The sequence below is a fragment of the Chionomys nivalis genome, chromosome 24 (genome assembly GCF_950005125.1).
Source record: "Chionomys nivalis chromosome 24, mChiNiv1.1, whole genome shotgun sequence".
Classification (NCBI taxonomy): domain Eukaryota; kingdom Metazoa; phylum Chordata; class Mammalia; order Rodentia; family Cricetidae; genus Chionomys; species Chionomys nivalis.
This window is the reverse complement of record NC_080109.1, coordinates 42,365,234-42,391,916: the sequence shown is the minus strand read 5'-3', so window position 1 is coordinate 42,391,916 and position 26,683 is coordinate 42,365,234. Positions and strand designations below refer to the sequence as shown.

Here is a 26,683-nt window from a genome sequence, read left to right as displayed (position 1 = left end):
ACAAGGTTTCTCTGTGTAACATCCCTGGCTGTCCTGGGACTCACTTTGTAGATGAGGCTAGCCTCAAACTCAGAGAGATCTGCCTGCCTCTGCCTCCCAAGTACTGGGGTTAAAGGTGTGTGCCACCACCGCCCAACTCTAAATAAAAAAAAAAATTAAGTAAAAAATGGATTCCAGTACAACCAACACCCACAAGGCTTCTTATTCCTGAGCAAGAGCTGAGTGGGTCAGAGGTCATCTGACAAATGCCAAGAGGCAGACCATCTGTCACTTGCCACCAGTTCTCCACCCTAAGCCTGGTGTATCCGTCCATATTCACAGGATTCAGAGCTGGGGAGGCTTTGGAGTCTTTCTTCGGAATTTCCCAGGACAGCTGGGGATGGAGCTCAGTGCTACCGTGCTTACGTGGAGCATTTGAGACCTTGAGTTCAAACCCCGGAGAGAAGGAAGGGAAGGAGAGAGAGAGAGCGAAGGGGTGTGGGAGGGGGAGGCGACCCCAAAAGAAAATCTGAAGCTATGTCAAACCACCTGACTTCAGTGTGCTTACCTCAGAAAAGATTTGACAAAAATGCTGACCAGGGCTGAAGAGATGACTCAGTGGCTAAGAGCACTGGCTATTTTTCCTGAGGCCATGAGCTTAGCCCCAGCATCCACATCAGGTGGCTCACAGCCTCCTATAGTTCCAGCTCCAGGGCATCCGAGGCCTATGGCCTCTGCAGGTACCTGCTCTCATGTGCACAGACTCGTCCACATGCACACACAGAGAAACACACAAATTACAGATAATAAAAATTAAACTTTTTTGCATTGCCGATCACCCCCAATGCCATGATAATAAGGTGAAATATCAGGGCTGTATCCTGATTTCATAACATTTTAATTCTGGAATGACCCCAAAATCGGTCCTCCGCCTCTCCCTCTGCAGATGAGGTCCAGAGAGATAAGGCGATGTGCCCAAGGCCGCACCGTGGGCTGTTGGCAGGGGTGCAGCTGGAACCCAGGCTTCCTCCCTGACTGCTAAGGCAGTGCTTCTTCCTCTCCATAGAGGGCAGGCGTCCACTGGCTAGCGGGCAGACCGAGCCAGCAGGACATGCTCACTGGACGTTTGCTCTCTGTGACCACACACACACACACACACACACACACTGCAAATCGAGAGAGAGAAGACAAACTCTTAAAATGGCTTTCCAAAGTGCTCATTTTGAAGCTTGCTAATAAAGATTGTGACATGGGATGGAAATTTTACAGATTGCAGGTTAACAATAATAAAGAGAAAGGCGCTTTCAGAGAATGTGTCAGACCTATTTATGTGTTACAAATGTCCCAGATGAGCTGACTTCCACACGTACTTTGCAGCTGTCTCATTACATGGTCCAAATTTTGATCTATGGTGTCAGATAACCTTATCTGTGTCCCAAACTTCCTCATTTGCAAATTAACACTTATACCTGCTTATGGACCATACAGTGAGACAGACAGATGACTGACAGACAGACAGAGAGCCTTTGCTGCTCTTCTGAAAGACTAACTGCTGTTCTATGAGTCATAGCAAGGCAGATGCAATGAAGTAGACTGAGTCACAGGGCCCTTTCTTCTCTTCAGACAATGCTAACCATGTTTTGTCCTGTAGGGAAAGGAGAGGAGTCCTACCCAGACCTTCTGGCTCTGGTGATTGCTGTCATCGTGACCGTAATTGTGGCTCTGGGGGTGAAGAATTCTGTGGGCTTCAACAACGTCCTCAACGTACTGAACCTGGCAGTGTGGGTGTTCATCATGATTGGAGGCTTCTTCTTTGTCAATGGCAAATACTGGGCTGAGGGCCAGTTCTTGCCCCACGGCTGGTCAGGGGTGAGTTCATTCCACGCCAGGAATAGGCTAAGCCACATTTTCAGGAAAATGTCTTTTTATAATTGGGAATGCTCTGAATAAGTCTTTTGATTCTTAATTTGTTTCCAGTTTCAGGGGCATGTGCTGAGACCCCAGTCTACACACATAGCAGTACCATATTAGATGTGGTGTGCTCTCTCAACATGCCTACCTCCATGCTAAAGGCTGTGTGCATTATCTCCACCATAGCGTCACAATGACCTCAAGCAGAGAACAGTCACACCTGGGCATGCAGGGTGAAAACCTCGCACCCAGAGAGGGCCAGTGGCTCACTGTTAAGCGCTGTGCCAATCGTAGAATTAGAACCCAAAGCCAGGAGTATTAGATCCAAAGACTGTGTAGAAACAGCTCAGTTCTGCTAAGAGCAGCAGCCATGCGCAGAAACAGGCAAACTGGTAAAGGAAGCCAGGAAGAGTGGGTGAATGGGAAGGGCTGAGATTGCCTTGGTGTAAACTTAGGGCAAAAACTAAAATCAGACTCCAGCATCCAACCCTGAAAAGAGAGTCCTGCTGTGGTTTGGGAGCAGCGGAACGACAGCTTTAAGTCCCATCTGAGAGGCACACAGTCTGGCTAGTGTAGTCTGGGGGACAGGAGGGCAAGCTTGGAGGAAGGGACACCTTCAGATTCCACCCCAGGACCTGGTGACAGTAACAATGTCAGTCATGATGGTGAGTTCCTTATACTAAGGGGAGATTCTCAGTCCCACCTGACTTTTTTCTACAGCGTAGCTAGAAAATACTTATTTTGTGGACTTATTGGTAAATAAATTCAGACCTTTTTTAATGGTGGAGCTTAAGTCAGGAATTTTCCAAATGGCGGCATCTCAAAAGTTCCCAAGTCCTGTCCTTTCATTTCACAAGTGAGTGACTATCCAGAGGCCCAGAGAACCAGGTCCCCCCAGTATTGTGGTACAGTGCAAATGTGGGACTCTGCTCAATTTGCTTTTGTAGAACTTGCTTAGACTGTTTTTTCTCCAAGAAGTCCAGGGATCCGAAATCATTCTTGGAGAACACTCAAAATAACCTCTGTTATTCTAAGCTATGCCATGCTACTCAGCGCAGAGAAATAAGCAAGTTGCTTAAGCCCAAACTGTGAGTCTTCTGCTAATCCGTAAGAATTCCACAGACCCACAAAGCACATCCCTGCTCTCTGAAATGAATAAAGACTGAAACTGGTCGAAACCAGAAAGAGGGACAAAGAAGCACTGTTGGAGCCAGAGTCTACATTTCTTATGATACAAATTGTTCTTTTCCTATCGCAGAAGAGATACAACAAATTCTAAGAGTAGAAACAAGGAAGTCTCCCGGCCTGGACTGCGTTCTTAATGTAACTAATGAACGTGTTCTCACGGTTTTCTCAGCACCGTGAGGGATGACTGGGGTGAGGCCTTACTGGAAGACGCTGGGCAACAGTTCACTTCTGTGTTCTCGGTCCTTCTCCTTATCAAGGGAAGAGACAAACTCCATCAAATGCTTGCAGAAAAGGAGACCTCGGGTGCCTTTGTGTGGCACTGTGAGAGCAATGCCTGTCTGTCTGCCATGCTAGATGCTGCCCGTCAGTGCTCCGTCAGTGCTGGCCTGCGCTTACAGCCACGGTCTAAAGCAAGTGCAGTTTTCTCCCACCATACGCTTGGGTTCTGAGGGACTGGTAACGCTCTTGGTCTCACTTCCCTCAGTCAGGACAGGGGCTATGCGATTCCCAGGTTCTTTCTTCTCTTTTTTAGTACCCCGTGTATACTATGCTGACCCCTCCCTTCTAAGCATTCTTAAAAATAATAATGAGGAGGAGGGCTGAGAAGATGGCTCACCAGGGAAATCACTTGCTGCATAGGCAACAAACGTGAAGATCAAAGCTCGAATGCCCATAACCCACATAAATGCCAGCCAGATAGGCACGGTAGCCCATCAGTAATTCCAGCTATTGAAAGCTAGAGACAGGGTATCCAGGGCAAAATAACAGGCTGAACTGACAGACCCTTCCTCAGCGAATATGGTGGAGAACAACTGAGGAAGACTTAACATCAATATTGGACCTGCACACACAGGCACACGTGTGCATATGTCCACCTTCACAGATGCAAACACACATACATGCTCGCCTGCACAAGCAGGCACACGTGTGTATGTATATATGTACACCTTCACAGATGCAAACACACTTGCTTATAAATCACAATAACAATTAGGTAACTAATCTTACATATTTTCTTTAAACTTTTGTGAAGATTTAGAATATTAGAATTTTTCTTATTTTTTTACATTCATGGGTATTTTGACTGTATGTGTGTCTGTGCACCATGTTCATGCAGTACCCGCAGAGTCCAGAAGAGGGAGCAAATCCTCTGGAACTGGAGTTACAGATGATTGTTAGCCACCATGTGAGTACTGGAAATCAAATCCCTGTCACATAAAAAAGCAATTGCTTCTCTTAACTGCAGAGCCATCTCTCCAGCCCCTGAGCTGAAAGAGACATTAAGCAATGACAAGTTTGTATCTTCTCTCAGACTGAATGTGCATACCCACACAGTAGCTCAGCCCCTGTGAGGGATAGGAGAAGCCAGGGGCCTCTACAGAGACACTCTTTCCCAGCTGTGAAGGAAGCGGATGCATCTTTTACCCTTTCTTCCCTCTCGTGCTCTGTTCTGGGGTCTTCATTCTCTTCAGGGTATCTTCTTCCCACTTCGGGGATTCTGCATCCTTTCCCAATCAAGAGACCACTGCTACAAGAAGAAATTATCAGACTGGCTTTGGGGGCCCTGGTTTATGCACCCTGGGTTCTCCCTTGCATTTATAGAAGGAAAACAAGGACTAGACTTAGAGGGGAAGGAGAAAAGGAACAAGGACCCCCTCACACTGCATCTCTTTGTGACAAGCTCTTTCAAATACACGCTTCATTTCTTCTTCCTAGGAGCCCAGGGAGCATCACGGCTCTCCTCTTTCAGACCAAAATGGCTCACGTTTTATTCAGACGACAGTGCTAGTAACAATCTAGTAGAAATGAATCCCAGCCTTGGGTGAACCAAAGTCCGCATTTATTCCACCGTCGCCTGGTTTCTACCGCTTGAGGCCTCCCAGCTTTGTCTAACCCTCCAGCCACTGACCCCACCGAGTAACTCCAGCAGACTTGTCATTGGTCACCAGGAAAGCCTGACTGGGAATTTGGATTTTTAATGTGCATCTATTATCCCTGAAGGAAGCAAGTGTTCAAGCCTGTGCTGTGACGTAAAAAGCATTTTCTGAGCATGAGGGACAGCGTGGGAGCCACTGTTGTTGACCTTCCTGCTCCCCGCCTGGCCTGGGATTACTGTACCGTGCAGGTACTCCCCCGTGAACAACCTGGCCTTGCTCTTTCGCAACTGTGGTATCAGATCATTGTTCTTGTCCAGCCAGGCCACTGTGAATTTAAATCGCGTATCACCAAAGCCTGACACCTTCTCATGACTCGATCATCTGCCACAGTGGTGAATGGTCCCCACTCTTATCTAACAAACGTCAGAAAAAAAAATGTTTTCTCATGTAGCATGAATGTCTATGCTGCTTCGGGAACTCCTGAACCCCACTGTAAAACTAGGGGGACTAGTGCAGAGTTCCAGTAACTTGGCATGTCCTGTGCTTTAGGTAGAAGGGGAAGAGGAAACGAGGTAGGGTTTCATAAGTACACCATCACATTGGTTTAAGCACAGCTCGCAAGTGCCATGAAAGGGTTAACGAACAACCAGTCCTCTGGCAACAGGGGCCTCACAAACCTCTTCCAGCCACCTCCTTCCAAAGAAAACAGCTCAAGGAATGGTTTACTCACTTAAAGGTTCTGGGTCAAGTGCTTCTTTGGTCTTGAAGAGCTTAAGAACAACAAACATTTTCCCCTATATCAAGTGACTCCGGCCCTCAGTTGAACCCCTGCCCCCATCTGCAGTTCCTCAGCCCCTGGATGGCGTTGGATGTGTGTGCCCTTTATGTTATTTGTTCTTGATGCTATCTTATGGTTTGTCTTTAACCAAATAAGATATTTTACCAGCACAAATAGCCCCCAGGAAAAATAGTCCGTAGTCAGAATTTGCAAAGAATTCCCAAGACCTCCAAAGGAAAACTATTACTTTCCGTAGTCTCCTTGTCTGGATCCATCTGTTGGAGCCTATTAACACATTCCACTGTCAGTGAGGACGGACTGCTAACAGAGCCAGGGCATGGGGTGGCTAAAAATGCTATTCCCATTGTCATCTTGTCTTGTCGCCCTGGCAGTAAATTAGATAAAGGGGCCTCGTTATTTTCTGACATCTGAGGCTTCTAGAGACAATGCAGGAAGCCCACCTCCTCCCAACGCCTCACACACATCATCCAAGCCGGGGAGGCTCAGCTTTGAGGGACCCTGCACACTGAGTAGCAAGCCACTCACGACAGTGCTGTTGACAATTAAGCGAGCAAGAGCTTCTTCTCTGCAGAGCTGTTGTCAGGGTTAGCCCATTCTGAATTATCTGGGCAAGCACCCACACCGGCTCACTACATGTAGGTTTCTTATGTGTTACAGGTATTGCAACCGTAAATGTCACTGGCCAGATGAGATTTGGGGAGAGAGAGATAGAAATCAGCTTTTATGATCAAGCCTTCTTAGTTTTGTTTTGTTTTTGAGGTTCTTTGTACTCACACTTGTTTACAAGAGAAAGAGAGTGGAGAGAGAGAGAGAGAGAGAGAGAGAGAGAGAGAGAGAGAGAGGAAACAATCTTATCAGACGGTGTACACTGGTAATCCCAACAGGCCAGAGACACTGGTAAGCAGGTCATGTCTTCGAAAGCAACCAGGATCTCATAGAGAGACTTTGTCTCAAAACAAAATAAAAAACTAACTCAACTAAAAAGTTGATGTTTCTGCCAATTTTGTTTTATTTTCCCTGTCTTATTAGGCTGAGTCTATTTGACCCGGTGTGTTAGATTCACCCCATATTTCCTCCTCCACCCTGGTCTACCTCCACTTTTTCCATCTGTCCAGTGCTCCAGACTCCCTCCTTGCTCAGCATGTAGGGTTTAGCCAATGGAGAGGTTGTCAGACAATCAGCAGACAGAAAGAGAGCGAGGTCTTGGTGTTACCGCCTCACCCCTGCCTGGCCCTGGCTCCACACTGGCTGTGTGCTCTGCTGGCCAGCCCGGCTCCCCATCTCTAGCTCTCACTGGATCCCAGGACTAACATTCTGTTCTGGGCTCCTACACTTATAGATGGCAAGGGTTGCTTCAGCTTTCCTAGATGAAGCTTTGGTGCTGCCTGGACTTCGCCCGCCTCATTCATGCCTATATTCCCTTCATCAGTTTCATTCCCCACCACCCCACATCATCGGTGTTGAATTCAAATGCAGAAGGACTCTCAAACACCCAGTCTTCGGTGGATCTGGTCTTTCTTCAACTGTCGTAGCTTTCTAATGCGACATGAGCCTATGCATCTTCATCATCTTCACAAGCGCATGTCTCTCTTCCCAGCAAGATCATACTTAATTTTCTAGTGTCTAATCAATAATTGTCATCCAAAGCCGGGTGTGTAGTACAAGCCTTTAATCCCAGCACTCAGGAGGCAGAGACAGGTGGATCTCTGAGTTCAAAGCCAGCCTGGTCTACAGAGTGAGTTCAGGACAGACAGACTAGTGAAGATATAAATGTGATTCTTTTCCAGAAAAAAATCACAAATTTCCCAGAATCAGAACTGCTAAGCTGGGAGACTGGAACCTAACCCTGACAGCTGAGAGCCTCCAAAGGAAACTGCCTTGCTTTCCCAATGGCCAACACGACTCCGGACTGCTTGAGAAGCTATTCACATCTGCGATGCGTTGTCCTGGTTCTGGCATCTAGGATTTTGATTTGTGATTATGAAGAAGTCTGTGCGGAAGTTAATACTTTGGGCTAGAATCCATTTGTCACGTCCTTTACAAACCACACGTGCGGAGGGGGACAGATGGTCCACTCTACACATGCCCTATCCTCCTGCACCCCTTTCTGAGCTTGGAGCTGTGTCTTTATCCAGAACACACCATCCATCTTGTACAAGGGCATCCCAACTATTCAAAGAGGCACATTTTCATTTTCAGTAGATAGTGAGACTACCAAAGCTAGGAAGGCCCACTTAAAAGAAAGCCATGTGGTCCCCAATTTCAGGGTATCAATGACATCTTGACTGAAGACCCAACCACCCTTGGAGTCACCTAAAATCATGCAGACAGACATAAGCAAAGTCTCTGGTTGAATGGCATTCCCCCTCCCCCCTGGCACTTTGTCCAACTGCCTGCCTCATACCCAAAGAAGCAGAGAGTCAAACAATCTCATCTCCCCATCTTTCCTTTAAAGGCACTAGAAATCCAAGCCTGCATGGCCTCCAATCTAGACACCACCACAGAGGTGACCTATTGGAGCAGAATAATACTTTATGCAGAAGTTCATGCAACTCACCCACATATGGCCGGCAGCTCACATCCACTGTATCCCTGGTGGAAAAAAAAAAAACAAAACAAAACCTTTCCGCACTTCCAAAAATTTCTTACATAGTGGTTGAGTGCTGGCAGGTGAAAATAAAGCATAAAGTACAAAATATGCAGGCGGCACCGTGGAGGAGGTTTGAGAGGGTAGCTCAGGGGTGGAGAGCCTTCACTAGCATGCATGAGACCCACACACAAAAAAAATAGATAACCAACACACTATTTTTTTCTTTCAAAAAGAATTTGTACGTTGACTAACCCACTTCTTATTTAGCCATAAAATTCTCATCCGTTTTTATCACATGAGGAAACACCCAGAGTCATACAGCAGAGTCGGGTAGAGCAGAACTGGTCTGCTTCCTTTTAAATCTTCCACAGCTCCCCTGTGCCATTCAGGAGTGTCTGCAGAGCACCGTGCTGTCCTGGGCACCACGTTTAAGCCATGGTTCTGCCCTCATCTGAGCCTGACAAATGTCCTCATCTTTACAGGTGCTGCAAGGAGCAGCCACGTGTTTCTATGCTTTCATTGGCTTTGACATCATTGCCACCACTGGGGAAGAAGCCAAGAACCCCAACACATCCATCCCGTATGCTATCACCGCGTCCCTGGTCATCTGCCTGACAGCGTATGTGACTGTAAGTACCACATGCTGTAAGGACCCGCACATGACCTTTGCACTTTATTGTGACAGATGGTTGGCTCTAGGGCTAAGAGGTTCAGTGTCGTGGTGCACATGCAAGGACATGAGATCGATCCTGAGAACTCACATGGAGCCCCAAATCAGGCATGATTTGTGCTCATAATCCCAGCACTGGGGAAGCAGACAGACAGATGCCTGGGCTCACTGACAGTCAGCTCCATGAGAGACCCTGTCTAAAAAAACGGTGGACAGTACCTGACGAGTATTTAAGGTTGTCCTCTACACACTTTGCACACACACACCTGTACACATCTGCACATGCACACGCACGCTCACATTCACACTCACACATACATATACACGCTCACAACAGCAACAAATGTGGCTGCCGGACCGACACCTCCTCTCTCAGGACATAGACTTCTCCTCACTCCGTGTTGGTGTACGCACACTGTTTCCTTGTGTTCCCTGTTGCTCTACCTATCAATGAGAAAAAGAAACTCGGGAAAGAAAATCCACCGACCCTCACCTCAGCCTGTGCCTCTCACGTCTCCATCCCCACCCTTTCCTATGCCTAGGGACAGTGTGCAGTGGGCTGTCGGCCAAGCAGCTCAGGTCATAGGCTGGCAGTAACGGGTGGCCTCTGTGCACAGCCCTCAATGCGCTTCTGTCTTCTGGGAGCTTCCCGGCAGTGGAGAAGCAAGGCTCCCATAGAGGGAGCGAAAGAACACGCTGTCCTTGGGAGACACCCTAGCCCTGAAATCTGGAGAGAAATGCAATTCTTTTCAGCTTGGTCTCCTAACACCAACTCAAGCTCACGCTCGGGGTTTCCCTCAGAGCGAAGCCTCCAGCCTAGTCTCGTCAGGATGTAGGAATAAGCTCATACACACACTTCTCAGTCCCCACAGCAGAATTTCTCTCACAGAAATTGTTAGCCTCATCCAACATCTTCTTGGCCCCTAGAACCACCTGACCAGCCACCAGAACATGGAAACTCCCTGATTCTGAAAGTCTATCTGAGTCACCACACTCAGGAAAAAGACAGTATCCAGGGTGGATGCCACCCCCAAAGATTCCAATATGCTAATCTGATGAAACATACTTGTCTAATGAGCAAAGTCAGGGAAATTAGGAAAAACTCAGGATGGGGTACGCTCTATCAGACTGGCCAACTCTTATCACTCCAAAAAAAAATCATCTTTAAGCATTACTAAAGGAATATTGACCAAATGATTAAGCAAGATACAAAACCAGATTGTCCATTGATAGAAATTTAGTTGCCCACCCGGATATTTAATGAATGGGCCAATTATCACCTCCCTCTGTGAACACACGCTCAAGTGTCTTCATATTCTATCCAGACCCTGATTATCCTACGTTGTGGGAGACGTAGCAGGGCAGGAGCAAGAGCTCTCCTCTGCCCTGTTTGTCTCCTCCCGCGTCTTCATCATTCCACCCCTCCTATAGAAGTACACCCTGGCAGCCTGCACACGCAGTAAGCTCACCGTCGTGGCTCTTTCCTTCCGTAGCACTTTCTAGATTACAGAACCCTCTTGTGTATCCCATGCTGGCAGCTTAACCCATACTGGTCCGTGGGGCTGGAAGGCTCTGAGGATTGCTATGAGACTCGATCACGCTCCTCCAGCTCCCTACTGCATCCTCAAAGGTGCTGTGACAAGTGATACCCCCTGGAGGGCCACTGTCTTTCAGACTACACAGGCCTTAGCGTGCCTCGGGGGCCACTTGGTCTTGTACTGGTCAGGAAACAGTCACTGCTCCACCAAGGGGCTGGGCTGCTGCACCGTATTCTGCTGCCTTCTCTGGTGACCCATAGCTTCCAAGGGGGCCTTGACTCCCAAGGGTCAGGTAAGGAAGTGGTCTGATGTGACCTCCCTCCCCATTTAATTCCCTTCTTGGTGTCAGGGATGTTTTTACATGCCAGAAGTCACATGTGACTGCCGGTTCCATTTTTTAGGGCCAGTGCTTAAAAAAATCAATTTTCAGCAGATCTTTGACATAGAAAGGAAAACAGGACCCCTACAGGAGTCCCTAGACAAGTGTACCCTGGTTAAGTAGAGACATGGTGGCTTTACAAAGCATGATGGGATCCATCTTGAATGCACAGTTCTCTGTTGGCCTGCATGGCCCTCCGCACTAAACCAGAGAGAAGAAATGAAATATGAGTCCTCATTGTCTGTGGAAATCTCAAACACTTTCAGTGTTTGGACTTCCGAGGTTTGGAGTGAGAAGGAGGACAGATCCGAACCAGTAGCGTCCTAAAGAAATGAAAGAAGTAAAAAGCCTTGTCCTGGTGACATAGCCCAGTGGGTAAAGGTGCTTGATGCGAAGCAGACAACCTGAGATGGATCCTCACAAACCACATGACAGAAGAGAATCGAGCTGCCCTAAGATGTGCTTCAGCCTACACACACATACACACACACGCATGCATATGTACATATAGGCACACACACAGAGACACACACCGGCACACAGGCACAGACACACATGCACAAATGTACGTGAACACACATTCAAACACACACACACATATGTACATACAGGCACTCACACAGAGTCACACACATGCACACACAGGCACACTGACACACACATGCACAAATGTACGTGAACACACATTCAAACACACACATACACACATACGTACATACAGGAACACACACAGGCACACCAACACACACATGCACAAATGTACGTGAACACACATTCAAACACACACATACATGCACACACACATGCTTGCACACACACAAATATTGAAAAACACACAATTATAAAATAGAAGAGGAAGGAGTGAGAGCCTCATTTAGGGGTGGGGCACTTGCGACTCTGGCTATAGCTCCTTCCATCTGGAGACGTCTCAGGGTAGATCTGTTTCTGTGGGGCTTGAAACAGCTGTGGGTTTATCCTCACATAGGAAAAGCCACGAAGACATTTTAAAAATCATTTGGTCCCAACCACCAAAAGCAAAAGTGTGGGGGGGGGGGGAATTGGAGACCAAATGATCCAAACAAAAGTCATATGCCAGTTAATGGCTCCAAGCTACCACAAAAGTCTCTGTCTCCAGGCCGGGGTCCCCCACCCATGCTGTCTGTCCCCTCTGCCTCCAGTCTGTCTTCTTTTGTCTTGAGCCGGGCAGTGGTGGCGCACGCCTTTAATCCCAGCACTCAGGAGGCAGAGGCAGGCAGATCTCTGGGAGTTCGAGGCCAGCCTGGTCTACAAGAGCTAGTTCCAGGGCAGGCACCAAAGCTACAGAGAAACCCTGTCTCGAAAATCAAAAAAATAAATAAATAAATAGATAGATAGACAGACAGATAATGTGGCACTGTCTAGGTCTCAAACTTCTTTCAATATTAATGCTTTACTTCTTTTGTCTTGACAGGTGAGCATGATCTTAACGCTAATGGTGCCGTATTACGCCATCGACACAGAGTCCCCCCTCATGGAGATGTTTGTGGCCCATGGCTTTTACGCTGCAAAGTTTGTTGTGGCTATTGGATCAGTGGCAGGACTGACAGTCAGCCTGCTGGGCTCCCTGTTCCCCATGCCCAGAGTCATTTATGCCATGGCTGGTGATGGACTGCTTTTCAGGTAAGGGGTCCCCCGGAAACGATTCCCCTTTTCTCTTCCTATCCAGGAGAACTGTCACCCACTGACACTCAGCTTCATGGCTACCTTTCCTAAGCTTGTCAAAGTCTGGGTTTAAGGAGCTCAGACTCTGAAATGGCCTGTAGTTGACTCTAGGTCCCTCAGTCCAAAACCAAGGGATGTGTGCGTGTCACCCTCCTGTGACATGCATTTCCTTGTGGGGGCAGTGGGTCAAAATCGCTGCATAGAAGGTGTCATCACTTTCAGAAGGAAGAACCCAGAGGCCTTTTGGCCTGCCTCCTAGTGAGACCTAACCCAGGGACCTCTTGGCCTGCCTCCTAGTGAGACCTAACCCAGAGGCCTCTTGGCCTGCTTCCTAGTGAGACCAAGTTCCTTTCCCAGGGCCCTCTGAAGCTGAAAACATTCAAAAGTCAGAGAGGAGATAAAATCCTCTAATGATAACACAGCGATTGTTACAGTAACAGTCGTTTGTGGGACAGTCACAGCAGCTGGGAGCTCTGTGTACTGTGTCCCCTTGTCTCTCAGACACTGTTTGGCAGATGAGTATGCCAGCAATTAAAGAGATAGGAAAGTCTTGATCCAAACCTTGAAGCTGATGAGTGGTGGGCCAGAACTTGAAACCAGAACCATCTGGCCTGAAACTCAGACTTCCATTGTTTAACTGTGTGGGTGTTTGGCCAGCTTGTTTCTGTGCACCGAGTGCGTAGTGCTCGCAAAGGCCAGAAGGGGGTGTCAGATCCCCCAGAACTGGAGCTACTGATGGCTGGGAGCTGAGAACTGAGCCCAGGTCCAATGCCAGAGCAGCCAGAGTCTTCAAAGCTGAGCCGTCCCTCCAGGTCTGGCTCTCAGACTCTTCCCAGTAGCAAGCTTTGAAAGTTTCAGCATTTTCAGTAGCCATGAAGAGGTCTGTCTTTCACTGAGAAAATGGGATTTGCCCTACTGTGGGAGGTGAAGCAGCTCTCAGAGGTGTCAAGAGAACACCCTGAGGGGCTTTATTGCAGCCACCAGCTGTCACTTCTGAATCTGTTTCCTCTGCCCATTCCCTGAGTTCACGGCAGGCTGGAGCAGCTGTGTTGGGATGCTGGGTAGATCAGGACAGGGACTGATGGTGATGGTGTGACAGCTGACGGCCTCACACACCCATAAGCTTTCCTTGGCATAAAAAAACAAAACCAAAAAAATCTAAGAGGAGCGATGCTGTGGGCCTGGCACACTGAACGGTTTTATGTGGTCCATAGGGGAGAAATAATGGAGGATAGAGAAGAAAGGGCCAGGAGAGAGGGGGCAGAGGAGCCTCTTTAAGGCTCCCGGGGCGTGCTGCAGAAGGGCTGTATTTTAACCACCCTTGGGCCTGTGTCTACGAGCGTCTTAGCTGGCATGCTGCTTTACCAACTCGATCCCTGAGCTCTTGTTGCAGAGCAGTGTGTCTCAGGTTTGAAAACTTGGGGTGTCTTTTAAAGTATAGTTGACTGGACATCACCTCCAAAAACTCTGAGGTAGTAGGGCTGGTGAGAATATTCCTTCCCAGCAAGCAGTGGTCATGCTGCAGATTGACAAACCCCCAGCTTCCATGGGCTTCCGTGTGGATTTGCGACAGGGCCCCTAGAATCAATCAACCTTCCTGTCACATAGTGAATAGGACTCTTTGGTTTGGGGGATTTTAAGGCTTCAAATCAAGGAATTAAAGTGAATTCTCTAATGATATCCCAAGAGCCAAATGTTGGGAGCAGGAGAGTAGACAAGTTAACTGGAAAGGCAGAGCCAGGAAGAGCCAACCACACCAAGCTGTTAGAACCAGTCACCATGGGCAGTGTGACTCCTCCATGGGCAGTGTGACTCCTCCATGGGCAGTGAGACTCCTCCACGGGCAGTGAGACTCCTCCACGGGCAGTGAGACTCCTCCACGGGCAGTGAGACTCCTCCACGGGCAGTGAGACTCCTCCACGGGCAGTGTGACTCCTCCACGGGCAGTGAGACTCCTCCACGGGCAGTGAGACTCCTCCACGGGCAGTGAGACTCCTCCACGGGCAGTGAGACTCCTCCATGGGCAGTGAGACTCCTCCATGGGCAGTGTGACGCCTAACCCTCTGTTTGCCTCCTCTGCCCAGGTTCCTGGCTCACGTGAGCTCCTACACAGAGACTCCAGTGGTAGCATGCATCGTGTCAGGGTTCCTGGCTGCTCTCCTCTCACTGCTGGTCAGTCTGAGGGACCTGATAGAGATGATGTCCATTGGCACACTCCTCGCCTACACCTTGGTCTCTGTCTGTGTCTTGCTCCTTCGATACCAACCCGAGAGTGACATCGATGGCTTTGTCAAGTTCCTGTCTGAGGAGCACACCAAGAAGAAGGAAGGCATCCTGGCTGACTGTGAGAAGGAGACCTGCTCCCCTGTGAGTGAAGGGGAGGAGTTCTCCAGCACTGCCACCAACACCTGTGGGGCCAAGAACCTGCCATCGTTGGGGGACAATGAGATGCTCATAGGGAAATCAGATAAGTCCACCTACAACGTAAGCCACCCCAACTACGGCACTGTGGACATGACCACAGGCATAGAAGCCGATGAGTCAGAAAACATCTATCTCATCAAGCTGAAGAAGCTGATTGGACCCCGATACTACACGATGAGAATCCGGCTGGGCCTTCCAGGCAAAATGGACCGGCCCACAGCAGCAACAGGGCACACGGTGACCATCTGCGTGCTCCTGCTCTTCATCCTCATGGTCATCTTCTGCTCCTTCATCATCTTTGCCTCTGACTACATCTCGGGCCGGAGCTGGTGGGCCATCCTTCTGGTTGTTCTGATGGTGCTGCTGATCAGTGCGCTGGTGTTTGTAATCCTGCAGCAGCCAGAGAACCCCAAGAAGCTGCCGTACATGGCCCCCTGCCTCCCCTTTGTGCCTGCCTTTGCCATGCTGGTGAATATCTATCTCATGCTCAAGCTCTCCACCATCACATGGATCCGGTTTGCGGTTTGGTGCTTTGTGGGTAAGCAATGTCCTCCGGAGCCTTGGGCATCCCCTTTATAAGGTCTTGAACAGGCTTATCCCAACATTATGCCCTAACTGGATGAGACACCTCCATTCTGAGAGAAATTGGCTGGTTCTATAGACCCATGCTTTCTTCGTTGGTCAATAAAACCAGTTGCCCCTATTCTGCCTGATATGCTCTTGGTCACTGGTTCTAAAAGAACAATGCTTATCAATTCATGACTTCATTAAATACCTAACTATTGATAGTTCTTGTGTGAGCATAAGTAGTACCAGAAAAGGGTTGGTTAAAATGAATACCCATTTTTATTTATTTATTTATTTTTTTGGTTTTTCGAGACAGGGTTTCTCTGTGGTTTTGGAGCCTGTCCTGGAACTAGCTCTTGTAGACCAGGCTGGTCTCGAACTCACAGAGATCCACCTGCCTCTGCCTCCCAAGTGCTGGGATTAAAGGCGTGCACCACCACTGCCCGGCGAATACCCATTTTTTTTAAAGGCGTAAAAGTACCAGAAGGAAATATGATGGGGTGTGGGGGGAGGGTGGCTGGAATCCTCTTAGACACTAAAAATTATGGTAAATTATAAAAGAATTCATTGATCTTAATTTGGCCAAATTAAACCAAAAGGTCAGTCATAGTCTTTTTTTTTTTTTTTAAAGAAACATAGCCTGAACCACGTGTGGATTGGGGCATTGTTTTTCGGACACAGTTTTACCATGACACCACTTCACATCTCTCAGTTCATTCTGGCTTTTATAAATATTCAAGATTATCCCCCACCAGGCCCTCGTGTTACTCTATGAAATGTCAGTGGGAGGTGCCCACCGCACCTTTGTCCTCGCTGACCTTCCTCCGTCCTTGATGAGCGAGCTAACTCTGCTAGAGCCTCTGCCTATACCTCTCCTGGTGTAAACCCCCACTGCTCTCAAACTCACCTCCACTGGCTTGGAGAAGCCCCACCCTTTCACAAGAAATCTAATCTGACTTTGTGATCAATTGAATTGCACTTTGGTTCCATGTTGATCATATCTGATCATTGCCGGTGTTTATGGGGAAGCTGGGTATGGGTCAGTAGAACTTAAGAGGGGCACCTCAGCAAATTTTAAGGTTCGTTTGTCACTGTTAAGTCTTTGGTGGCCCAGGGTGTCTCCTCCAGAGCTTTGCAGAGCAGGAGAGTCACACACTTGGCATTTCCTGCCTAAAGCAAGAGGACAAAAAACCAAGGATCAGTTCATCAGGTTGACGAGACAGACACTTGCATTGATTAGCAGCCTGTCTGCTACTTGAGGCCAGGGCACGCGGGCATCCAATGTGCACCTAGAACAAAGTCTGTGGGACAAGCTCAAGGAATGTTTCTTAAACGACTGTGAAGTACTTTTCCAAAGAGAAAAAAGTGAGAATGGCCAGAAAGCACTTGGAGGAAGTAGGGCATGTGTGGGGCCTGATGAGAAGACTTCAGGAAAAGGAGGCAGGAAAAGCGGCAACCAAAAGGAAGGGCAAGTTTCTCCCAGAGGTTCCCATTCTCTGGGCCACAATGTGTCTTCCTGAAACATTCTTTCCAGGCCTTTCTATAGCTTAATTCTCTGTTAAGCTTTAGTGGGTTTTCTTGAGAGAACCCCACTGACTCATCGAGATTTCCCCCATTTATTAACAAGATCGCATCTCTCCTTACCATGTTTCCACTGTAGCCAAGGGAGACTGCTCCGGACAGAAGTGATGGAAGAGGGGAAAAGATTTTAGTTATGTGGCTGACAAGTGAATGGGGCATAGGTAGCAATACATGTGGACAGGTTCATTGGACAGGAAAACTAGAAGGGCTTCTGCATCCAGAGCAGGGTCAGGGCCACAGCCGGGTGCCCACCCATGAGTCAAGGCACAGACAGCTTCAGGAACTATTTATGTGAGCTTTCTATAATGCTTTATGGTCCAACTCTTTCCCCAATGTGGGACTCCTGTGATTTCACAAATGCTTTTGCTTAGGAAAAAGCTATGGATGATTTTTTTTCTTAATTTAAAAATTGAAACATGGTAAAGAAAATAACATTGATTCTTATATACAAAGCTATGACTCATAGAAGTAATTACCAACAATAATTTACAAGTTATTGCCTCGCTTTTCTTTTTTGTTTGTTTGGTTTTGGTTTTTTTTTTTTTTTTTTGGTGTTTTGGATTTGTTTTGTTTTGTTTTTTAATTACAACACTGTTGGGCCAATAGCTTAGGCGTCTTTCTAGCCAGCTCTTCTGTCTTAAATTACCCCGTTTTTATCAGTCTATGCATCACCACGATTGCCTTACCTTTCAGTCTTCATGGTAATCTCCAGTGCATAGTTGAAAAAATTGTGGCTCCTGTTATAGACACATAACCAAAATCTAGCAGAGCCAAGGTCAGAACTCTAGGAGAATGGGTGCAGAGTCCTTCTCTGGGCCAGGACATGGCTTGGTGGTAGGATGCTTGCCTAGAAAGTACAAGAATCTTGGGTTGATCCCTAGCACCCCAAACAGACCCTGAGCTTCTTAAATAGAGACCTCCACCATAGCCACCACGCTAAACATAGAGTCTGTCACCGCCTCTGTCCCTCTTGGTGTGATGGAGAAGTAAATGAAAAACTCCAAAACGTCAGATAGCCCCAAAGTTAGCAGGAGAATGGACTCCTGACCTAGTACCTACACTTCAGCTCTGGGCTCTTATCTTCCCCATCACAACTCTCTGAGAAGCATGCTTATTTGATCTGAATGTTTGGTGGGGTTAAAACCCAACAGTGGGCCTGCATTCCTAGTCATATTGTCTCTGTGCAGGGCCCCAGGCCAGAGCTAACAGTCTGCTGCAGCTATTTTGAATTCTTAATAATTTCTGAGCAAGAGACCCCATGTTTTCTCTTTGCACAGAGACTGAGACTTATAGCCAACTCTATAACACAACCGTGGTTCTTACGGCACCTAAAGGTCTCTCCCCTTGGGCCTCTAACAATGCCAGATTCAAACGAGAGCCTTGCTCCAGCCTTGACCTATAAATTTAAAAAATCCCCCTAACTGCACTGAGCTTTGGTCATTCATACGCACATGGATCATTCTATCATCTTTGAGCTGTGGCTGCCGGGGGCCCAAATGAGAAAATGCTGGAGAATGTAACAAATCCTTATCTCCTGTTTTTCTTTTAAAGCCCTGAAGCGACTCATTGTCCTCCAACTTCTTCAGGCTACCTATCACTCAGCAGACCACACAGTGTGCCGCCCCCACCTCAGGCCACCCCATTGGTTATCAGGGAGCGGGAAAACTCCCTGAGAGCCTTTGGCATCCTTGCTGATAGCCGGCAAACTCCCTCAAGACGCTGCTTCTCACTGACCTAGCAGGAAGCCACACTGCAAAGTGGGCCAACTGACTTCTGTGCTCAACAAGCACACAGAACCGGTGCACAGTCCACCAGCCACGTTGGGGATTGCTAACACTTCCGGGCACCATCTGCCCGCTGATTCCGTAGCATGACTTTTGAAGGCAGTTAGATTATCAAATTTCATCCAGAACAAAGACTGCCGGTTCTGGCTACAGATCAGAATATTCCAGGTTACTTCTGGAATATTCTAAACAAGGGCTCCCCCACATAACGCTATGCTTCAGCTGATCTGGGTGGTCAAGCATAGAGTATTATTTTAGAGGTCTGCCAAGGACTTTTTAATGTGCAGTCATGTTCTCAATAATTTATAATCTAAATCAGTACTTCTCACAGTGTCGTCAAAAACCAACAGTTTAGGACATAACAAGCCCTCTATGTAATTCTAATTCATGCTCAAATCCGAGAGCTACTGTTCTAGAGAGAAGACATTCTCAAGCAGTGGAGGTAATTTAATTACAAAATGTATTTTTCAAAAGCAAAATTTTTATGTAAGAGTATATCATCCCATAGCCCCAAATCGGCTTATAAAAAATATTTATGACCTTACACAAATGCGATAAGTACCTCCTCTGACTTTCTGAGGCATCCAGATATCGGCTGTTCCTTCAGCTTATACAATGTAACTTTCCTGGGGAGAACAGGAGAGATATTTTTAAACAAAGTTTCTTATGAAATCAGTTGCTTCTTAACAAAATGTCCATAGTTAAAGCTGAGTCATAGCAGGATGCTGTTCTGGGATTCATTCTTTTCTCCAGCCTTCTCTAAGCGAATCTTAATCAGAGGATTTCTGGAACGGTGTTTTGCTGAGCTTTGACCTCCAAAAGAACATCACTCAGGGTGAAATGAAGCCCAAGCCCCACAAGGTTTTCCTGCACACACTTCCTTCCCGTTAGACAAGAGGAATGAGACGAGCAAAAAATGTTCGTCAGGCCCAACAAAGTGGATCCCAGCCATATTCAGGCCTCCCCTCTGAGTGAACGCAGGCTGGTACGAGCATCTTAAGGGGTTTGACACAGGAACTATGAAAGTACCAGAGCGAGAACATGACTAGGTGGGACTCTAGGGTCTCAGGCCTATTGTCCCCAGAGAGCTCATATTAAGAATTATCAGGGGGAGGGGAAGGGTTTAAAAAAAAAAAAAAAGGCAGGCGGGTGGTAGTGGTGCACACCTTTAATCCCGGCACTCAGGAGACAGAGGCAGGTGGATCCCTGTGAGTTTGAGGCCAGCCTGGTCTACAGAGGGAGTTCCAGGACAGCCAGGACTTTACAGAGAAACCCTGTTCATAACACAAAAACAAAAACAAACAATCAGGTAGCCTACCTTGCTGGTACCTTCACCATGAGAACAGCCATAGGAAAATGAAATTTTATCTTAAGATTCAGAGAACAAACTAGACTTGGGTTTTGGACAATGGCTTCATATGTTTTATGCCAGGATATAAGTATTCTTTTCTTCCTTCCATTTGTGTGTTTGTGTTTGCTGTTGAGGCAAGGGTTCTTAAATTCAAAACTGGCCTCCCCCCCTCACCCCCCCCCCTCACACTAGAATAACCTTGAACTCCTGATCTTCCTTTCCCAATCTCCTGGGAATTCCAGGCGTGATGAATCACCACACTCGGTTTATGTAGTAGTAGCAACCAAACCCAGGGCTTTGTGCGCGTTAGGCAAGCACTCTACCAACTGAACTTCACCCCAAGTCCCCAAAATGTAAATATTATAAAGAGAAAACATCCACCTTTCTTTGCCTGAACTGACATTTAAAATACTATCCGAAAATAATAGGAAACAACCATTGTGAAGGAAAAACGTGGAAGGAAAGGGGGCTAAGATATCCAAGTGCCTGACAGTGTGTCCCGTAAATCAATCTGAGTGACATGCTTTGTGGGGGCCTCGCTCAGGAGAGTGAGAAGCAGGTCTCTCAGGCCTCCCGGGGATGGCAGCAACAGCAGCAGTGTGCTGCCTAAAAGGAAAGTATGAAGAGAGAACTTGCCACAGGCCCTGTGCCTACAGGCAGGGGTACGGCTCTGGACCCAGGAAGGCATGGGAAGAAGGGGCAGGGAAACCCAGGAGCTTTGCCAGAATCAGTCAAAAGGATGGAAAGAAAGGGAACTGTGGAAGAGGCTAAGGTCTGGAGCCAGTGTGTGTGGTGTATATGGAGCTCCAAGCCACAAATCTGAGCATTTGGCTTCTGCTTTTCAACACTGTTGGTGAAATCTACCCACACTGTGACGTGCAGACTGTGACGTGCGGTTGTCACACTGTAATTGCTGACTGGCCTTCCAGCCATGTCGATACACCACAGTGTACACTGTGACATGTGGTTGTCACACTGTGATTGCTGACCAGCCTTCTACCGTGTCGATACGCCACGGTGCAGACTCCATTCTGATCACCATGCAGGTTATTTCCACCTGCTCCTGATAAAACAGTCTGCTGTGGATATTCCTTTCCATGTCTTTGGTGAGCAATGGACACCTTTTTCTTGAGTCTCTGTGTGATGTGGGACTACTGGTTCATATTAGATTTCTCTCTTACTGAATCAGCTGTCACAGCCATCACGTGGCTCAGATGAAGACAGGGTCCCCAGCCCCACCCTACAGAGAAACACAGAGCATAGTCATTTGGCTCTGCAGGGCATGAGCCCCTCCCATCAAGCGGCTCTTCCTGGCACACCACATCAAACAAACCTCACTGTTATTACAACCGACAGGGTTCATGGTGGTATGTAAAAGATAATCAGGAAGAGGAGGACTCGGTGGGGATTGTGGTGGGTGGGGTGGACACCTCCCCATTACCATCCAGTCTCCACTCCTGCATTGGCAAATGTCTGTTTTGGAAAGCTGATCCCAGAGTAGTCCAAATAAAAAGCCTTTGGGGCATAACAGAGTACCTCAGCTATCTACTGCAGGCAGGGCTTCCTGCTGGAAAGTGCACCCCAGGAGGGGGCTGCTCCACCCAGCTGAGGTCAGGTGACCCACCTCCTTTCAGCCCAGGCACGGAGCTACAGGCACAGGACAAGAAGCTCCCTTGGGACTCTAGAGTTTGCGCCTGTGGCATCGGCAATCTGCTATTCTTATTTGTCACCCAGTCTCCTCTCGGGGTTGAGTCTCCTTCCAGCCCTGCCACCGTAGGCTACCGGGCTGCCTCCCCAGTACCTCACCAGGCCTTTCACTTGAAGGTTTGGAGCCAAGTGCTTGGCTTGTTCAGGGTGGAGCAGCATAAATTGGTCAGTGTTTAGTTAGCTGGGGCATGGGCACCACCTTAGCATCTGGAGGCAAGTTCAACAGAGTCACTTCCCTGGAGACTTCTAGGTGGGACAGGAACAGCCGTCACCTTCCATCCAGACAGTGAGTTTCCGGACAGTGAGTTTCAGGCATGTTTCAATGGCTTATTGCTTATAACAGGCTTTCTCTGTGTAGCTTTGGAGCCTGTTCTGGAACTCACTCTGTAGACCAGGCTGGTCTTGAACTCGCCGAGATCCGCCTGCCTCTACCTCCTGAGTGCTGGGATTAAAGACTTGCGCCACCACCAACCAGCTGTTGTGTAGTTCTTCATATTTGTGAATAGCTTTAAGATCACAAAGTATTTTTTTAAAATGATGCTCAGGGTTTTTTCTTTTTTCTTTTTTTTTTTTTTTTTTTTTTTTTTTTTGGTTTTTTGAGACAGGGTTTCTCTGTGGTTTTGGAGCCTGTCCTGGAACTAGCTCTTGTAGACCAGGCTGGTCTCGAACTCACAGAGATCCGCCTGTCTCTGCCTCCCGAGTGCTGGGATTAAAGGCGTGCGCCACCATCGCCCGGCTCAGGGTTTTTTCTTAAATATTTATATTTTATTTGTAAGGAATGCCTGTATGACTGTGCACCATGTGTGTACAGTGTCCACAAAGCAGGGTGTCAGACCCTCTAGGACTGGAATTACAGATGGTTCTGAGGCACCATGTGGTTGCTGGGAATTGAGCCCAGGTCCTTTGGAAGAGCAGTCAGTGCTTTGAACCACTGAGCCACCTCACAAAGTATCTTAGCGTATAAAGAAACCCCATTCATTTGCTGTAGGCCTGAGTTTTCATCTTGTCTGAAGCTCTCTCAGGTACATTCTGCCCCAGAAAACTTCCATTTGGAAAAGGAACTGAAGCTTTCCTTCCCTTCAGTGTCCCTGCCAAGGGACGCACGGCCAATACCTTGTGTCGTATTGTTCACCTTGCACCTGTTGCTGAAATGCCAACTAGTCCCTGCTCTATCCACACCAGACACCCCACCAGGACCCACTAACTGAAAAAGCATCTTCCGTTTGGCAGGAGAGTTTCCAGGACCCTGTTACTGCGCCAACACTGTCTCTCTTCTGCTCTTCTTATCACACCCGGCATTAGGTAATGACAGATATAATACATGTCATTGGAAATCTATAAGTGATACCCAGCTTCAGATAATTAATGACAGATATAAAGCATGCCATTGGAAATCAATAAGTCAAAGTGCATAAGAAGCAGTAGAATCAAATATTCAAAGAAAACAAAATGTCATGTTTACTAACTAGCAACCTTATTCCATATATACACACATCCATAACTTAAATCTAGGTTCTGCATATGAGAGAAAACACATTATGTTTGTCATTCTAGGTTGGCTTGTTCATTTAATGCAATAATTCCCAGCTGCACCCAGTTTCTTACAAACACGATTTCATTTTCTTACCATCTCATGAAAAATATATACATTGCCACATTTTCTTTATCTGTTCATTTCCTGGTGAACCCCTCTTGATGGTCCATCCCCTAGCTATTGTGACCACTATGGCTATAAACACGTATTCTCACATATCTCTATGGTATATGACTTGGAATACTTTGGGTATGAACCTGGGAATGGAACAGCTGGGTTGTATGATAATTCTATTTTCAGTTTGTTGAGGAGCCTCCATACTGACGTCTGTAACGGTCACACACATTCATACTCCCGTGTCCTCACAGGCTCCAGCTGTCCACTGTTTTCCTCATGATGGCCATTCTGACTGGAATGAAATGGAAACCTCAAAGTAGCTTGCATTTTTCCAGTGTTTCCATGCTGGACAAGAATATTGAACAGTTTTCAAAGTAATTCTTGGCTCTTTGTAGTGCTTCTTTTGAAAGCTGTTCGCTCAGTTCACTGGTGTATTTGTTGACTGGATTGTTTGGTGGTCTGGGTACATGCTTTAGTGATTCTTTATATCCTAGTGCAAACCCTTGTCTGGTGTGTAGCCAGCAAAGATTACATTTTGTACACCTGCTTTACTTTTAAGATTGGTTCCACTTTTGGCTTGTGCCAATAACCAAACCCACCCTCAAAGGAAAACTTGGCTATTTACAAAGTTTTACAAGAGAATAACAATACCAGTTTATTATACCAGTTTTATACCAGCATATGATCCAACGCACGCCTGTGTGTCTGTGTGTGTCTGTGTGTGTCTGTGTGTATCTGTGTGTATCTGTGTGTCTATGTGTGTGTCTGTGTGTGTCTGTGTCTGTGTGTGTCTGTGTGTCTGTGTGTGTCTGTGTGTCTGTGTGTCTGTGTGTATCTGTGTGTGTATCTGTGTGTGTGTCTGTGTATGTCTGTGTGTATCTGTGTGTGTGTCTGTGTGTCTATGTGTGTGTGTCTGTGTGTATCTGTGTGTGTCTGTGTGTCTATGTGTGTGTGTCTGTCTGTGTCTGTGTGTGTCTGTGTGTGTCTATGTGTCTGTGTCTGTGTGTCTGTGTGTCTATGTGTGTGTATCTGTGTGTCTGTGTGTGTCTGTGTGTGTCTCTATGTGTGTGTGTCTGTGTGTGTCTGTGTGTGCATCAGCTTGCTAACAGTCCTAAGTGAAAATGCCCCCAAACTACTTAAAACAAGGATGGCATCTTTAGAAAAATTGAGTGGTCTAATATGATGGAAATTTTTGCTGAGGAATTTTTAGTACTGCTGTGTAGTAGTTAATATTTTTTAAATATTACTATTCTAATGATGCATATTGAAATATTTACAAACTACCTAGGCTAGGAAGGATTTGCTCCAATGTAACCTGGGGAAGGCAGAGTGGCACAGGGGCTGGATGAGTACATTATCCTTCGCACTTCTGTGTGTTCCCGGAATACTTCAGAGCAGACAGCTCAAACTTTCTGAGATGTGGCTCAGTGGTAGAGCACTTGCCTAGCGTGTTCAGAATCCTATATTCCACCCCCAGGACCACAAAATAATAATAAGCATGCTCAAGAATGCAAAATTGCCTCCCATTGTTATCTGCCTCATCTGTGTGTCCAGAATCTCTCCTGGTAAAAGGAAGCAGAAAGAGAAAGCAAACTCCTGGAGCAAGGGCAAGGAGAAATCTAGAAGGGTTGCTGTGGACAGCTGTGTGTGCATGTGCGTGTGTGTGTGTGTGTGAGTGCATCTATGTGTGTGTACTGTGTGTGTCTGTCTGTGTCTCTCTTCTGTATTCTGTGTGTCTGTCTGTGTCTGTGTCTCTGTGCCTGTGTGTATGTGTCTGTGTGTATGTATCTGTGTGTATGTGTCTGTGTGTATGCGTCTGTGTGTATGTGTCTGTGTGTATGCATCTGTGTCTCTGTGTCTGTATGTATGCATCTGTGTCTCTATGCCTATGTGTATGTGTCTGTGTGTATGTGTCTGTGTCTCTGTGCCTGTGTGTATGTGTCTATGTGTATATATGCCTGTGTGTATGTGTCTGTGTGTATGCATCTGTGTGTATGTGTCTGTGTGTATGCATCTGTGTGTATGTGTCTGTGTCTCTGTGTCTGTGTTATGCATCTGTGTCTCTATGCCTGCGTATATGTGTCTGTGTGCATGCGCCTGTGTGTATGCGCCTGTGTGTATGCATCTGTGTGTATGCGTCTGTGTCTATGTGTCTGTGTGTAGGTGTCTGTATGTCTCTGTGTTTGTCTGTGTCCCTGTGTCTGTGTGTACATATGAGGCACCCTGTGTCCCTGTGTTTGTGTGTGCATGTGGAGGCCAGAGGTTGACATCCTGTGTCTTCCTTGTTTATTCTCTACCTTAACTTTTATTATTTTATTTTTATTTGATACAGACACTCTCAGTAAACCTAGAGCTTGGCTGACCTGTCTGGCCAGCAAGGCACAGGGATTCACCTGTGTCCACCTCTCTAGCACTGGGGTTACAGGCATGTACCACTGCAGTGGCTTTCATATGGGTACAAAGGATCCAAATTTAGGTCTTCATGTTTGCGCGCCACTTTACCAGTTTACCCAGATGTTAAGTATTTTCTTTGAATGAACCTCTCTGCCGACGCAAATAATCCCAATCAAACCAAATCAGATGGAATTAAACAATGTTCAAGTTTAATGGTGTGCTCCTAGATGGCCCCCGGAAAACATGGAGGGAGAAGAGAGAAAAGGGGAGATCATGCAAAACCTGGAGACCACGTGTTCATTCTCTGGGGTGGGGGACAGTTTAAATAGCCTGTGGGAGTAGTCTTGACCTTCCCTGGGGAGGGGTTACGGTTTGGTGGGCTTTCTCAGAGGTGGAGTTTGGACTGAGGCAACTCTCAGGGGGGGGGAGCTTATGCCAGGAACTGGGGTGAAGCCCCAAGCCAAACAATCCAGACTTTTTGGATAAAGGGGTGCCAGCCCCTCAACCAAACATTTTAAACTCCTTGGTTAAAGGTGCACGGGCTCAAGTCTGGCTGTTTTCTGCAGGCATGGGGCGATGTGGGAGAGGGAAG

The 26,683-nt window shown here is 47.2% G+C and overlaps 1 protein-coding gene across 2 annotated transcripts in view; it reads left to right on the top strand.

The window, feature by feature from the left end:
- The window catches only part of Slc7a14 (solute carrier family 7 member 14), a 111,100-nt gene that overhangs the window by 72,025 nt on the left and 12,392 nt on the right, over positions 1-26,683 (top strand). For both annotated transcript variants that reach the window (XM_057757145.1, XM_057757146.1), the window contains exons 4-7: positions 1,631-1,848; positions 8,827-8,973; positions 12,382-12,590; positions 14,717-15,594. In XM_057757145.1, the coding sequence (XP_057613128.1) occupies positions 1,631-1,848; positions 8,827-8,973; positions 12,382-12,590; positions 14,717-15,594 (1,452 nt within the window). The remainder of the gene's footprint in view (positions 1-1,630; positions 1,849-8,826; positions 8,974-12,381; positions 12,591-14,716; positions 15,595-26,683) is intronic.